Source organism: Gymnogyps californianus, chromosome 25 (assembly GCF_018139145.2).
Source record: "Gymnogyps californianus isolate 813 chromosome 25, ASM1813914v2, whole genome shotgun sequence".
Taxonomy (NCBI): domain Eukaryota; kingdom Metazoa; phylum Chordata; class Aves; order Accipitriformes; family Cathartidae; genus Gymnogyps; species Gymnogyps californianus.
The window spans coordinates 6,874,789-6,890,487 of NC_059495.1; the positions used below are offsets into that span (position 1 = coordinate 6,874,789).

General features: G+C 42.9%; 1 protein-coding gene across 1 annotated transcript in view; it reads right to left on the reverse strand.

Moving 5' to 3' along the window:
* The window catches only part of KCNJ5 (potassium inwardly rectifying channel subfamily J member 5), a 62,656-nt gene that overhangs the window by 9,176 nt on the left and 37,781 nt on the right, over window positions 1-15,699 (reverse strand). Inside the window, exons 3-4 of the mRNA XM_050911027.1 lie at window positions 11,839-12,013; window positions 2,644-3,590 (exon numbers count right to left, since the gene is read on the reverse strand). Coding sequence (XP_050766984.1) covers window positions 2,644-3,583 — 940 coding nt within the window. The 5' untranslated portion in view covers window positions 3,584-3,590; window positions 11,839-12,013. The remainder of the gene's footprint in view (window positions 1-2,643; window positions 3,591-11,838; window positions 12,014-15,699) is intronic.

The following is a 15,699-nucleotide window of genomic DNA, read 5'->3' on the forward strand; positions in this document are numbered from 1 at the left end:
TTGCCTCTTGTGCACCATGAACAGAGCTATATATGCTGACCAGTTGTACCTCTGAACACTGTGATGGTGGGTCCTAATTTTTCATAGGGGTTACTAAGGGAACAAATGGTCTGTTGCATTTTTATACTGCCCTGAATCTGACCAGGTTGTAACAGTGTCATGATTTAACAGAAGTCACACTGCAAGTAAATTATACCATTCCCGAAAGCAGATGTGGCTTGAACAATACGATAGGAAGGAAAGAACCTAACGAATTTGCTTGGAGCAAATTTTAAGGTATGGAGGTAGGGATTAATATCCCCCAAACTGCTTTATCAACATTACGAAGTGTGAAGACAAAGCAGGAAAGCACAAACACTGTGCTTCTGCAAGCCACTCTCATTGTGGCACAATATGACACACACCCCCAGTTACCTTATGCCATTCAGAAAACCATCTCAGCCTCTGAATCAGATAATGGCATCATCTGAGGCCCACTCGGCTCTAAGTTCAATGCAAACTGGCTCTTCTAGCTCCAATTTTGGAATTTCACAGCCTGTCTTCTGAGACCAGAATAATTCATTTCCACAGATGTATGCTCCTTAATATCATTACACACTGGCCTGTATAATCCCTCTGGGAGAGGAGCCCATTTGTAAAGCAATATTATTCCTATGCCATCCTTTTAATTTTGAGGTTGTTATTGATAATGACTTCCTCTCACACATATCTAGCAGAGGCTGAGCTTTCATAAGAGGAAGGCAGTGCAGTAGCTGTTCAAACAGAATTCGACAGTGTTACTGTGCGATGAGGAAAGAGGCTTTGGACAAACAAGGAACGGCATTCCATGCTCAGATTAGGAGGTTCTAGCATCTAGTAAATGTTTGGGCTACAAAATAAGCTTCCATTACAAATCTTTGCCTTTCATAGTCTTTTCCACTCACCCCTTCTTTTGCCACATCTCTACAATACTCTGCTGGGAAAGAATATTTGCCTAGTAATGCCAAATGAATTCCACTTCTACAATACAGTACTCCAACCTAGGTACAGTGCAATCTATACATAACCTCCCGTTAGCTCTGTTTGGAAAAGTCAGCTATTGCTATTCACCTAATGAGTAAAGGGAGATACTGGGAAACTGAATTAGCTCTCTAGAGAGCTCTCTTTAAAAGCAAAGGTCTGGGATGCAGGAATTTGAGAGACTATTTCCCCTTACATCTGGCTGTTAGACTAACAAGGACAAATCTCAAGAAGGGGACAATATTAATAGTAAGCGAGGGCCAGAATCTGTGAGACAGGGTGCTGATACCACTGAGTACTCCTGTCAAGCTGAAAACCCTTGCTAGTGTTTCAGAGAGAACCCATGCCTCATCAAGGTGGGGAAAAAAAATCCAACCACCACCAACAGAAAAAACTTGGGTTCACAGTGCCATCTCATAACTAAAATCCTTAAACACTAAAGGGCAAAACTACTTATAAAAGCTTTTTTGCATCTCTGACTCTTTCTATGTTTCCACATCTCTAGATAGCAATTCTCTCCTCAGTGCTGCCTGTAACACCATTCCCCTTAAAGGCCCTGATTTGACCAAGGCATGCTGCCAACCCCAGACTCAGAAAGCCTGCCTGAAGGGAGAGTCAGCATCTCAGGGTGCTTAAACATGCTTGCCGTGCTAGAAGCACAGCAGACAGAGCCTACCAGCTCCTCCTCAAAGCCTAGAATAAATGAATTAGCTGCAAGTGGTAAAATGACCCCATGGTGCCATGTCTTTTAGGTGAGACTCTAGAGTAAAAGCATCCTCCTCCCTAGCCAGACCCCTAGGAGATACACCGCATCCCACCTGTGGTTGTGGCCATCCATTCGCTCAGCTTGAGAGGCACACTGCCACCTCCCTTTTCTAGGCTTTGGAAAGCCAAGGCACACAACTTTTCCAGATTTATTATAGACGGATGCAGACTTCTTTCATCGCCTGCCACAAATACACCCATAGGAAGAAATCTGGAATCAGCTGAGTATATCTCCTAATCTACCCATTACACAGCATTGTTTTAAGCTGTTAAACAGCTGCTGGGTTGCAAAAGTCACAAAAGCAGTTTCTGTATTTTTCCTCTTTGAGCTCCTTTTGAAAATCTATGTCCTGCATCATGTGCAAGTCATTCACTTTCAGCACATGCTGTTTTATGGGATATAGTAATACTTGGGCACTGCCTTCATAGCCTCCATTAAAAAGCAACACCACAGCAATACCTAAAATAGCACAGTTACAGCCAATTTTTAATACAGAGGAGAAATGGAAAAAGATTTGTGCCATGAATTTTGATCACAGGAAACAGGACCACAAGAGACCTCATGAATTCCTGTAGGCCATTCCTTTTTTCCCATGGATCAGTTCTAAGTGATTATGGACAGCTCCTCAACTAACCCCTTTGTCTGAACCCCAGACTTACAAAAAGAGTGTGAAACATACAACATGAGTTAAAGGACCCATCTTTTAATTGCTAGTTATCTCAGACCACAATATCCCACCTGAATCCATCACTAGAGAAGGACAAATCCCAACATGTTCTCAGTCCAGGTGACATTGACAGTAAAATCTTAATGCCAAACTGCACTCCATTTTTCCCTTTCCCCCTCAAAATTGTGACTCATTTTTGACAAGTCCTTACCTGTTGCTTCCACCATTCCTTCCAGGATGACCACAATTTCAAACTCCTCCTTCTCCAGCTGGGTGCGGGACATCTCCCAGAAGGGGCTTTTCTCGTTGATTTCATGCGAGATGATAAGAGGTGATACCAGGAACAATCTGTCGTCTCCAGTGTCAAATCCCACGTTGATGTCCGTTTGGTTCAAGGGGATAAACTCTCCTTCTTTGGTCTGTTTGGACTTAATCAGTTTGGCTCTAATAGAAGCCTCAACAATGTGGGAATTGCGGAGGTCTCCAACCCGGAACATGAGACAGAGCTTCTCATCCCTCATGGAAATCACGGCGTTGTTAGAAAACATGAGGGTTTCAGCCCTCTTCTTTGGTTGGCTGATCTTGACAAACATGCATCCCACCATGAACGCATTGACAATGGAGCCCAGAATAGCCTGGATCAGGAGCAGTACGATGCCCTCTGGGCACTTCTCCGTTATGACCCTATAGCCATACCCAATTGTTGTCTCAGTCTCGATAGAAAACAGAAATGCAGAAACAAATCCACTGAGATTTTCAACACAGGGGATCCAGTTCTCATCTTCAAGATGGTCCAGGTCTCCCCGGATATAGGCAATGAGCCACCATATGAACCCAAAAAACAACCAAGTGATGGTATAGACCATAGTGAAGACAAGAAGATTAAAACGCCACTTGAGGTCCACCAGCGTAGTGAAGAGGTCACTAAGGTATCGATAGGTTTCTTGGACATTTCCGTGGTGCACATTGCACTTGCCACTTTTCTCCATGTAACGCTGACGTGGCTTCTTACCTTCTGCTGATATGAGGCGAGTTCGGTCAGTGGCAATGGGGACATCATCCCGAGCCTGTTTGGGAATCTTCTTAGGCTCTCTGGATGTAACTCCGATGTCCATGTCCTGGTTCATGAAGATCCTAGAATCTCCGGCCATGGCTGGGCTGCAGGAGGACAAAGAAATAAAGTTTAAGATATGACGAAAAGAGCTGAGACAAAAGTAATTTTGTTTTACTGTTTGAACCACTATGACAGACCAGGACAACAAACATTGCAAATATCAATGCTACACTGACAAACTTTGCCCCATGCTGGTACAGGGCTGGATACAAGCTGATTCTACAACAGGAAAGCTTTTTGCTAGGGCCATGTCTTTCCTCCTAGTATTGTTTTAGGAAACACTTTGAAAGGCTTCAGCACTTCTCTCACAACAGCCACGTGCTCAATAGAATGCTGCATTGAACTGGACGTTAAATACCGATTCACAATACACAGTCTCTTCAAACATGAACCAGCTGCCAGTCCCTTTGCTTAATGAGCTACTGGAACCTCAGAAAATACGGTGATGGGCACGGTCTGGGTGTCATGAAATAGGTAAACCTTGTTACAGTTTTTAGGGTTTGGGGGTTTTTTTGGTCCTCAGATTTTTTTTACACCCAAAATTTGCTTGAGATCACAACTAGGAGCAAAGTAAAGATACATCAACATATATTTTCAAGAGGGACTGGAGTTTTTTGATGCCTCAGGTTTTGGGTGCATACCAAGAGAAACCTTAGAAATTAACAGAAAACGCTGAGCACCACTGTCTACCTAAATCTCACATAAGTCTAAATTATGCATGAAGGTTTCCCTTACAGTCAGCAGAGAAAGGCACCTCCAGGGATAATTCACATTTCAGGACTGCTGAATCACTTTCTGGAAGTGCTGACCCCCTCCACAAATTATTCTGGGAGCCTGGGCTCGAAATGTGAAACAGGCATTTAATGTAGCATCTTGAATTACACGTCTGAAGGTGTCATGCACCCAGGCCTACTGTTAATCAGATATATCAGAAGCCACCCCTTTACTTCATCTGACATTAGACAAAATCGCCAGACACTTTTAGAAACGTAACAGACAGCTATTAAAAAGCCCACTGTCGACATGCAAAACTATGCTTAACAAGATAGAAATAAATAATACAAAATGATGGCTGCAATGATTTTTGCAGGTTATAATGTAATATCCTGTTTACCGAGATGATTAGATACTCTTTTAAAAAAAACCACACATGCTCTATTGAAAAATGAGAGTCTTGACTCTGAATGCAGGGCACAGACAAAATCTCTGTGAAAGATTACCTAAGAAGCCTTAGGGATATCAAAGACAGAGTAGCAGTATTCTCTATGGCGTTCATTCTCTGCATTGTCCTCTGCAAATCCTATTAAAACCTAACTAAATCTGTTACTGCTCCCTCTATCTTTAATCTTCTTACACGTCTGTGATTGAGAAAAGGTGTAGAGATACAATTAAGAGTATCTTGGGAAAGACAATTTTAAGATTGAGCAAAGTAGCTTCATCTTTTCGGTATTAAAAAGCACAAAGGGTGGGCGGGAAGGAAGCAGAGGCAGGATGAATAAATGAAGCAACAAATTTCCACTTCCATTCTGCTGTAGCCAAGTCTGGTTAACAGCAAAGAATTACTCTTAGCCCTTGTATAAGTCACCATCAATCATTACTCCAATGAAGCAGCCAGAGCCTGTTGCTGGAACCATACCCGCTGGCTCTGTTCACTAGGGAGCCCAGCCATCTGTCCACAGCACAGTCCCAAAGCTGCTTCGTGCTGGCAAATTTGCCTGGTTTGAAGGGTTTGGGCCAGGGCTGAGCCAGTGCAGCCACAGGAAGGGGTAAATAACAGGGATTAATGACGCTGGGATGGTACATGAGGAGGAATCAGGTTTGCCACCCCCACTGCATATGATCCTGGACATGGGATAGATCGTGGGATAGATCCAGCACTGTGCTGTTCTCCTCCTCAAACAGCAACATCAAGGATTTTGACAGAATATTAATCCCTACCTCTATTACTTTCACTTCTGAAGGTAGGACTCCTGAGAGCTGGCTCACGGTATATTTAGATGTGTCTTCAGCCATTTTCTACTACTTGTTGCAAATTCAAATCTCCTGGACCATCGGTCTGGCTCTCTGCTGCCTTATGGTGTGTGTCTGTTTACATGCGTGCAAAGCGCCTGCTAGACGCTGTCAAATTATAAGGGTACATACTGACTGTCACTTCACAACATGTGAAAGCATATACCAAATCAAGTCAGAACAATTGCACACCTTTTTTTTCCCCTCTTTCATAGGGAAAGAAGCATCCCATTCACTGACTTAAAGAGAATTAGGTGCAGAGAAGAACCTCTTCGTTTTCTTCTTATGAATATTACTTTTGATCTTTTTTTGCATTGTTTGATTAATCTAAAATTAATCCATTTGGACTAAAAAGCTTTTGATCAATCTATGTGTAGAAATGTAAAAACAGGCAAGTGTTGCATGTTTTCAATTTAAAAAGAATTGTTTTAAAGATAATCTTGTTATAAAAGTCATGTTTGAAGCTGAGTTTCACTTACACTGACACTATGTAAGAGAGAACAATCAATTTCAAGACGTTAATCTATAGTGTAAGGTTTCATATTTTAGATTCATACCAAAGAGACCAAAAGGATCTTGAAACATATTAAAAAGAACAGAAGAGAATAAAAACAATCAAAAAGCCTAAATCCCTAGAAATATCACTCTGGTGAAGCAGGCTAGAGGGACTGCCCATTAATGAAAGGACAGGGAAACCTGCTTTAACTAAAACACTCAAGGGACTGGCAACATCACTTTTCTAATGCTACTGATCTTTAACAATAGGTCAAGTGAAATCTTTCTGGAAACCTTCAGGAACACCTTACAAGTGGTCCATTAAAGCAGAAAAATTCCTGCTGTATATGAACTTTACTGACAGCTTCAGTGGCATTACGATTTCTCCTAATATTTAATCTTAAACACTCCCATCGTAGTATAAGCATAACCTCAGTACATGGTTATTGAAAATAATTAAGCAGATGAATCTTTGCATTAGATTCTTTAAAAGGAATAATACTGGTTAGCTGTTTGAGCACAGGTTTGGACGTCTGAAGACTAGCCAGCTTTCTGTTCCAAATAATTTCAGTATTTTTTCTCTAATTCTGAGCAAATGACTGCTTTTCCCTCTGCCTTAATTCCCCAACTGTAAAATCTGTGATACGGATATGAATGATCTGTGAGATCCTAGGCAAAAGAATCTTGTAGGAAATATGCTATCATTCCCTTATTATTTTAACTGCTCTGGGAAACTTTAGCACAAATGACAAGATACTATAAAAGGAGCACTTTACCTATGTAAGGATTTGGTTAACTCCTTCGTTGTATAATATACTGCCACTGCTATCAAGCATACACATCTTTTCCAGATAATGGTAATTACATGCAAGCATCTCACAGAGATTTAGGGTTCAGTTTGTAAATCACTGGTCCCTCCAGCAAGGAGATCTGTGAGATGAAATTGCCTCTTATAGTCACATGCACCATCCTGTTTCACTGGCATTTACCATCTTTGGTCAAACGAGGCCAGGATAATAAAAATGTCACTTTTATACAAAGCTGCTTTCCTTTTGGACAAGCTACTGCAAAAGGAGATGTGAGTCAGTGTATTATCAACCTTGCAAAGAGGCTTCTTATCAGACTTGCTGTTGCTCAGCTTTTGCCCAGATGACAGACTTGGGACAGACTCAGGGCAGGCAGTGACATTTAGGGCTCTTAGATTTGCTGAAGAAGAGTCAAGCTGGGGTTAGCTAAGTATCTTCAGGAGGCATTGTTTTGCAGAGCTGCCTACAAGCCCTGCCTGACAGAGCTGATGTGCCTCCTGATAGCCCAAGCCTTCAAGACAGAAATTTGCTGAAGACATTGCAGAAGGTAAAACAAGAAAAGCCTGCTAGAAATGTTTTTCCCCTGCTGACCACGGTGACTTTTTCAATTTAAATAATCGCTGATCTCGCTTAAATAAATGCAAGTTTCAGTGGGGATAGGATTTGCTTCTGGAGAGGTCTAAACTGGCAGGCAGGAGGAATTTGAAGGCATGAATTTGTGATCAAGTTTGTCTGTGTAAAAAAATACTTTTTGTTTGTTTTAAACCTGATGCCCATGTTTTCTTGCATTATGAGAAAAAATGAGCAACTGTTCTTTAGTAAACCCCTCACACCTTCCCAAATCAGGATTCCACTTAATTCTGTCATCTCTTTTCCCAGACAAAGAGTCCTATACTACTCAACAAGCAATCAACACAGCAGTAAATACTAAACAGATCATTACTGAAAAACTTGACCTGGTTCTTTTGCTGCCTGTTGGCCCACACCACATAAAACAGAGCCTAGGTTACTGTCCCCAGATTCCTCTGGGGCACATATTCTCCTTTGGGTTACACTGCCGCAAGGGAATGAAATTCTTAATTGACAGACACTAGCAACACAGGAAAGTTGGTAGAGGAATAAAGCAAATTAAAGCAGTAGCACCCAAAGAGAATAAAAGCATTGATCGCTGAACACTGAGTGATAGTGGAAAGATGGAGGAAGAAGAAATGTTAGGAAAAGATGGCCTTTGATAATCTGAAGATAAATGGCTATTAGATAGGTGCTGACTGACAGGTAGGGCTTTGATTTCCCCGAGAAAGGCATCTTTCCCACTATCCTTTTATTTACTGCCTATGTATGACTGAGACTGAACAGTCAACAATGCCAACACGAGATTACCTTTCGAGGCATACATATGCATGTGAGAAAAAGAAAGGCAGGTAGATTCTGTGCAAATCACGTCATCTTTCAGTTTTCTGACTTAGAAATAGAGATTGTGGTGGCTGCCTCTTTGGAAAGTGCTTGGAGATCCACAGGTGGAGGGAACGATGCAAAAGAGTTATGCTATTCAAAAACAGGGCAAAACATTTATGGACAGTGCACGAGAAGGGAGATCCGTGGCACTTCACTAATAAACGTGTGGTTCAAAAGCTCCCTCATTCAAAGAATTGTTTTTCAAAGTGTAATCTCACTCGGCACTGACGTAGGAAGATGCTTCTCCTTTCCTCTTTGAGTTTTCATTAAGTCGCAGCACTGCTTTTCTAACATGCTGACAGGCATGATTTTACAACGGAGTTCCTCTGGGGCTAGAGGAGAGACCCACCCACCAGTACACAAAAATGGGTGACTGATGATTAACTAGGCAGCTACTAAAGAAGCACGATGACTTTGTGCTTGTTACAGAGCTGGGCTGATGACGGTGCCTGTCTGCTTAGAGTTCATTAGGCTCAGAAATACCGAAGCAGAAGGTGTGCAGTCTTTCAAAAGAAAATACCTTGTAAGAAAATCTCTCTGGGTAGGAAGCTAATATGACACAAAGAAAGACAGAGCTTATGGACATTTGCACTTTAGTTTTATCTGCTAATTACCTCCCAATCTATCCTTCTCCCCAGCAGTGCTAGATAATCACAGTTCTAATATCCCTGAGCCCTTTCATTGCCAGTTGTGAGGTAGCAATGTGGCCTCTCCATTCCCAGAGAATACAAATGTTTCACAGTGTGCAACGCAGGTATCACGTGCTTTAAAATTTTATTTATTTATTAAGATCTGTGGAACAAGGAAGTGCTCTATTTCCCATATTTCAAGATGGGGAAGTGAGTCACAAAGACACTTGCTTCTTCCACACTCACATTGGGAGCCTGTGGCAGGGCAGGGAATTAAACCTAGAGTTTCCAAAATCCTAAATGAGTGCCTGTAATCACTGCACCACTCTTCTTCCCTTCCACCAATCCAGCAGCAGTGAATACAGTCCCTATCTGCTTCAGGTGTGTCTAAAGATTACTGTGAAAACCCTACACAGCCTCATCTATCAGAATGAATAACCAAGCAAGATTATTTCTAATGCCAAGAAATAATGCTTCTGTTCTCTCAAGTAGCTACAGGTTTCAAATAGATTCCGCCCCGCCCCCCCCCCCCCCCCCCCCCCCCCCCCCCCCCCCCCCCCCCCCCCCCCGGCTTAAAGTACAAAAAATCCCATATATAACACAAGTTTGCAGTTGTATTAAATATATTGACTTCAGACCAATGCAGAAAAGAGTGGAGAAACTAAACTGTAATGAGAATAGAGACTGGGGTGGTTTGGGTTTTTTGGGTTTGGGTGGGGTTTTTTTTTTTCCCCCCAGAAAAAAGATGAAAACTAGAAAATGCCTTATGAGACATCATAATGACCCCCAGTGTACACGCTAGAACAATTTGTTATAGAACAAGGACTGGAGAACATGGAGTTTCCACAACATAAGGGGTATCTACTACTTGATATACCACAGTTCAAATGCATAGGGTGGATGGGGGGGCTATAATCCATGTACCTTTCAGTCAATCACCTTACACTTCATTGAATTAAAGAAGTTGAGCATGAAAAGTCCGTGTTCAAAGGATGCAATCACCATATTATGCTCTTAGGTGTTTTCCTTAATTCTGAACAGTCAAATGATATTTTCTTCACCAACAAATAAAGCCTGAAAATAAACCAATTTGATCCTTCTACCTCCAAGGAAGTGACTCTGCCTGAGGCACTCTGCAGCCTCTCTATCTCTGTCCTTTTACCCCAGACTCTATTTTTAGGGGGACCTTATGGCGTCACTGAAAATTTGACCGTTATCTTTCAACCAACACAACTGAACAAAGAAAAAGAGACACTTTTGTCCTGATAAGACACTCCTGTTTCTCCTGCTACTGGCTGTTGACACACAGCACACACTGAACAGTGGGGAAAGCAGAACCTCAATTCTAAGAGAAAGTCCTGCCCCAAGAGCACTAACGTTCCTGTTCTCCATTGTTTAGCTATTTCACCATTATAGCAACTGAGAATCACTATGTAATCCGTAGCTGGCTTAAAAAAATAAAATAAAATTGAAGGATGTTAATACCACTTCACACTTCTCCAGTGACTTGCCTCCAAACAGTTCAAAGATGAACTGACCAAATGCAGGCTCTTTCTGCCCCAAGACGTTCAACAGTGCTACTGAACCCACTGTGCAGACAAGAGAAGACGAGTCACAGAGACAAACTGACCTACCTAACACCAAATTGCCAGTTAAGTGCCAATGCTCACCCCAAATGTCCGAGTGGCTCTCCTGACCTCAAACTGAAGAGAAAGTGGGTGACTCTTACATAAAAGAGTCCGGAGATTTGTCTCAGAACATGACTCCAAAACTCTGTTTGCCTTTTTCAAAGTCTGTAAATAATTGGGCTGGAACCATCCAGAGATGGAGAATTTTCTCTCATGGAACCAGAACTGATCCTGATCTTTTATCTCCAACTGAGTAGGAACAGTGGGGGAACGAACAGAACCCCAGAAGTGAAATAACTTCCCCCAACACAAACACTGCCAGACACACTTCCCACATAACATAGAAGATACTGGTTGCTTGGTTTGGTCAGAGAACTAGCGAGAGAAGCCAGTTTTGTTTCCCTCTGAGCTACTCTACTATAAATCCAAGGTAGTTGTCTACTTAAAAGTAAAAGGGTGCAGGAGGAAGGACCTGCTCGATTACAGAATCCCCAAAAGTCAGATGGTAAGCTTTTTGGGACAAGGACAGTTTCTGCCAATTCTCAATTGGTTCCTGAAACTCTCAGGTCAAAACCAAATGAGAGACCTGCTGTGTAAAAGTCAGCATGTTACTCCCAACCAGCATGAGCTAATACAAAAAGGAGGACTCTGGGTGCCTTTTTGACCGATTCAGCAGGACATCAGTAAAAAAATGAGTCACGCTTTTACCTTCCAGAGCTGTAAACACCCCTAGGGATTCCCAATGCATTAAATTGCCTGTCCCCTCCAAGGGCTGAACATGCCACTTCATCATCTGGAGACTACACTGCAAGGGCTCTTTAAACCCTAAGCTGACTAATATCCTAATTATAAAAGAATTTAATCTTTGACTCCAGGTGAGGATTATGGAGTCACCCCACGCATTTCAGGGCTGTTTACTGATTAGTCTCCTCCTGCCCATTGTATTCCAGTGATGTCCACTAATCTGGTATCTGAGCAGTTCATCATTTTTAATGTCTTTTCCTGCACAACACCTTTCCTAGATCTGACAGTGCTTGTGCCCAAGATCAACATCTAATCCCTGGCTTCCCAAAGAGTTCCCTAGCAGCTGGCGAGTCAGACAACAGCACATCTCTAGCTCGCACCCTGGCAGGTTTGGGCACAGAAACCTGGTGTTCAGCTGACCTAATACCTCAGCCGCTTGTCCTCCTGCCTTCTGGGCTCCTGATCCTTCACAACCAGGGAAGAAACGAAGTGAACTGGAAAAACAAACAAAATCAGGTAACTTACTTGCTAAGAGTGGCTCTGCATCAGTCTTGTGCCTTGGCACTTCGGGGATACTGGACGGTGACAGGACTGAGAGGTAGGTAAAACAGCTGCTGGAGAAGTGTCCGATCCATGCCATCACCAGAGAGCTGGGGTCGTCTTCTGATCCCTGGGCTGTCTCCTTCCTTCTTCCCTCTGCCTGTTATTAGAAAACATCTATGTGGCACTGAAGATTTAAATGCACACGCCCCTGTCCCTAGGTATCCCTGATTTCCCTTGCTCTGTCAGAGCTGACACGGGGTGCTCCAAACCCTCACCCTCCACTGCTGCAGCGCTACTTTTGCCTGTCAAATGCCTGCTTTTCCTTGCTCCTGCTCTCTCCCATACAAATGAATTCTGGGTGGTATAAAGCTTTTTTAAAGGGCTGGGGCAGAGGGGAGGGAGAGGAGAGGACTGCATGTGATGGGGAGCATCATCTGTTCTGAATGAGCAGCAAAGGGAAAGGTGGCGGGAGTGAAAGCAAAGAGGGGAGGGGTTTAAGCCGCTGCTTTGCACAGAAAGGGCTGGCTGGGGAGGGGGAAGAGAGGCGTATTCGGTGCTTGGAGAAAACGCCAGGCACGGTGCTCCCCTGTCACCGCACGGTCTTTGCCCTCCTTGCCAGTTCCCCAGGCGCTGCGTGTTTACTTCTCCTCCCCGTGCCTGCTTCTCGGCTCTCCCCTTGCCTGGGTTCTCCTTTCCCGGATTACTGGGTGGGCTTTCATTTTTTTAGGGGGTGGGGGCTGTGTTCTTGTTTTAAAATCACACAAACAGAAAGCAGTTCCTAAAAGAAAGGAGGACAGGGAGAATGCAGAAGCTGCCCATTTAACAGGGAGCACATGTGTACGTATTCATCAGCATTGTGGAAACTCTCTCTTCCAGGCTGGACCAAGGAATTTGGGAAAAGTGGGAGAAGGAGGGAGAGCATGATTCCTCTGGCGCTCTTCCCTTGCCTGTCAACCATCAAGCTGCTGAAATGGTGTTTGCTGACTGAGTTGCGTTGTTTGCCTGTGATCCAGCTAATCCCAGGGAATGCTCTCAAAGCTCTTCAGTGGTTTGCCTTTTTTTTTATTTCTCTTTTTTCCTTCTTTTTTTATCATTGATAATACCACACTGTCTCCCTAGCTTAGTAAAATATTTCCTCTTCTGAAAAGCAAATGTCAGGCCAGCCGCATATACAAGATAGATCTGCCTAGTGACCACAGGTTACCTTCAGGCTTTGTTGCCCTGTTCCCCTAATCTTGTCCCCTCATCCTCCCTAATTCTATTTCAGGGGCCACACACATTACAGCACATCAGAAATGCTTTCACAGATTTTCTGGTCAGGAAAAGAGAACTTGCCAAAACCAAAGCACTACTGTACAGGAATGTGTCAGTATTGCTGGAATCTGAAAGCTATTTTTTCCATGTTCTGCTTTGAATGACTTTCAATATTTTTTATTTTCTTTAAAGTTACACTATCACTAATGAAATACGTCAGCATTGGAATGACATTTTTATTTTACTGTATGGACATTTTGCAACTTATTATTTGCATTCTTGTTTTGGAACAGAAAAAAACTGAACTAGTGGAACTTCCTGTAGATCAGAAAATCTGATTCCTAACCATCTTAAATCTAAGATACATAACACCTTATTATGGAAGCTAGACTGGAAAAATTCAAAGACAGACACGCTAAAGAAAGGGAAATAACCACAGCTTTGAATATCATTAATAGTCATATTGCACAGGGGACTGGGTTAAGAAAGCACATCTCTATACACATAGCACTTATTACCAGTGTTCTTGTTCTCTGATCTGTACGGGGAGGTTGGATCTGGCCAGATGGGATAGGAATCTGGAGCCAGACCAAGGACATAGGCCATTAAAAATTAGTTTTGCAGATGTAATTTTGCTTTTCCACTTGTTGTTAGTTTATATTTCCCACTTCACCCCAGTACGGGCAATGAGATCAAACCAGCCAGTTTGGCTCCTGTTTTGCATGCATTAGAACAGTGCTACTCCACCTAGGCTGCAAACAGCACAGAGGACTAAATTCAAATCAGCAGTGAAACTATTTTCAATTAAAGTAAAAGGCATGGTAATAAACTGTTGATTAAATCCTGTGAAATTATGTTAGATCTTCTGCCTGCTCATAACTGTTAGGCATGCTCTTTTCAGCAATATTTATTTTACCTTTTAGGAGTATGTCTGTGATACATGAAGTATCCTTATAAAAGTGCTATTTGGGGAGTACATTAACAGGTTTTTTTTGTATTTGTTAATAAGCATTCAAACTTACTTAAAAAGTACTAAACAGTAATTCATACAGCATGAGAGTCAGTCCCCCCTAAAATCATAACGTAGGCGTTCAGAGCAGGTTAAGTCCCTGGATGCTGCTTGACCAGCACTAAGGACAGTGTCCCCTTCATAAAAGCATCAGTTCTGCTTCTTTCATTTAATCTCTTTTAATAAGATTTAGAATGAATTTTGATGCTAGGAAAAGCTGTCCAGCCAGCAGCCATAGAGGAACAGAGCCTCTGCAAGTCTGCAAAGCTAGGGTGACATGGTCAATGTTAGGAGAAGCCTGCCTTCCCACCTCCCACACACGCTTATTCAATGCATCTCAACCATGAACGCAGTCGACAGCCTCTAAGCGGACAGGGGTCTCGCAGACGTGCAGAGGAGCAGGCTCACAGTATGGTCATTTCTGTGGTGACAGTTTGCCCACCTTGAGCTATGCCCACTGCATTGCTCACATGCGAGAAATGGCACTGGGTTTCATGCAACGTAAATAAAAACATTTTCACGTTTTGAGCAGACTCCTATCTCTCCTGACATGAGTGAAACTCTGCTAACAGGCACTGCCATCTGCTGGCACCACGTCCTTCCACCGATTTCCCTACAAACACTGACCAAAGTGGGGCACAGCGAGGGTTCAAAGCAGAGTCTGGATTTTCACAGCACCCACTAATCCGTGAGGCTGCAGGAAGCCCTGTTCCCCCAACATCTCACACGTATTATTCAGCTGGGGAAAAAAAGAGACCTCTCCCCTAACATGATTTGTCAGTTCATGAGCAGGCATATAATTTTGACACTCTTCTCGCTTTGCCACAGCTCTGCCAATACCTTATGCAATTACACAGTGCTGTGCTCACACCTCTGTCCAGATGTCAGCTCAGAGGAGAGAGTGGGATTGCAGCACTGATCCGCAGATGCCGCCCAACACGCACCGTAAGTGCATTTGTGTGCTGTGGTTGCTGTCTGTCACAGGATCTGATGCACCAGACACATTACAAAGCACAGCAAAGGCCACAGAAAAGAGGGCACTTGAGAGGTACGTACTTCAATCAACGTTAAAGGCCTTTTAGGAGACATTCATTTAGTCGCCAGAGAGGTAGTACCTTTTGCATGGGTCCATATAAGTGCATGCATCTTGGTAGGCTTTTGCTTCCTTATTCCTACACTGTAAACTAGAGCACTGTTTCACGTATTATTTCAATAGACATCTTCCAATTTGTACTGATTAAAGACAAGGCAGACATGAAAACAGTTTTTCAGCTGGGAACTACACTTCACTGAGTCAGTGACATCAATGTGCCCTTGCTAAGGTGGTTAAAAAGTTGTCAATAGCCTCACAAGTTTGAAATATGTTAAAGAACTCCAGGTATCAGCTTGCTGCAGAAGGGCAGATTTAACACAAAATGGCAGTACAGTTCGGGTATACTCTCAGGCTAGTATGTAAACAAGGAAATGTAGAGGGATTGCTTTTCTGAGTTCTCTCAGTGTTTGGGATGGGGTTCACTTTAGGCAATGCTATTTAGGATGTGCTGGTCCAAGTATAAACAGCCATGCTACTTCCTTTCTAG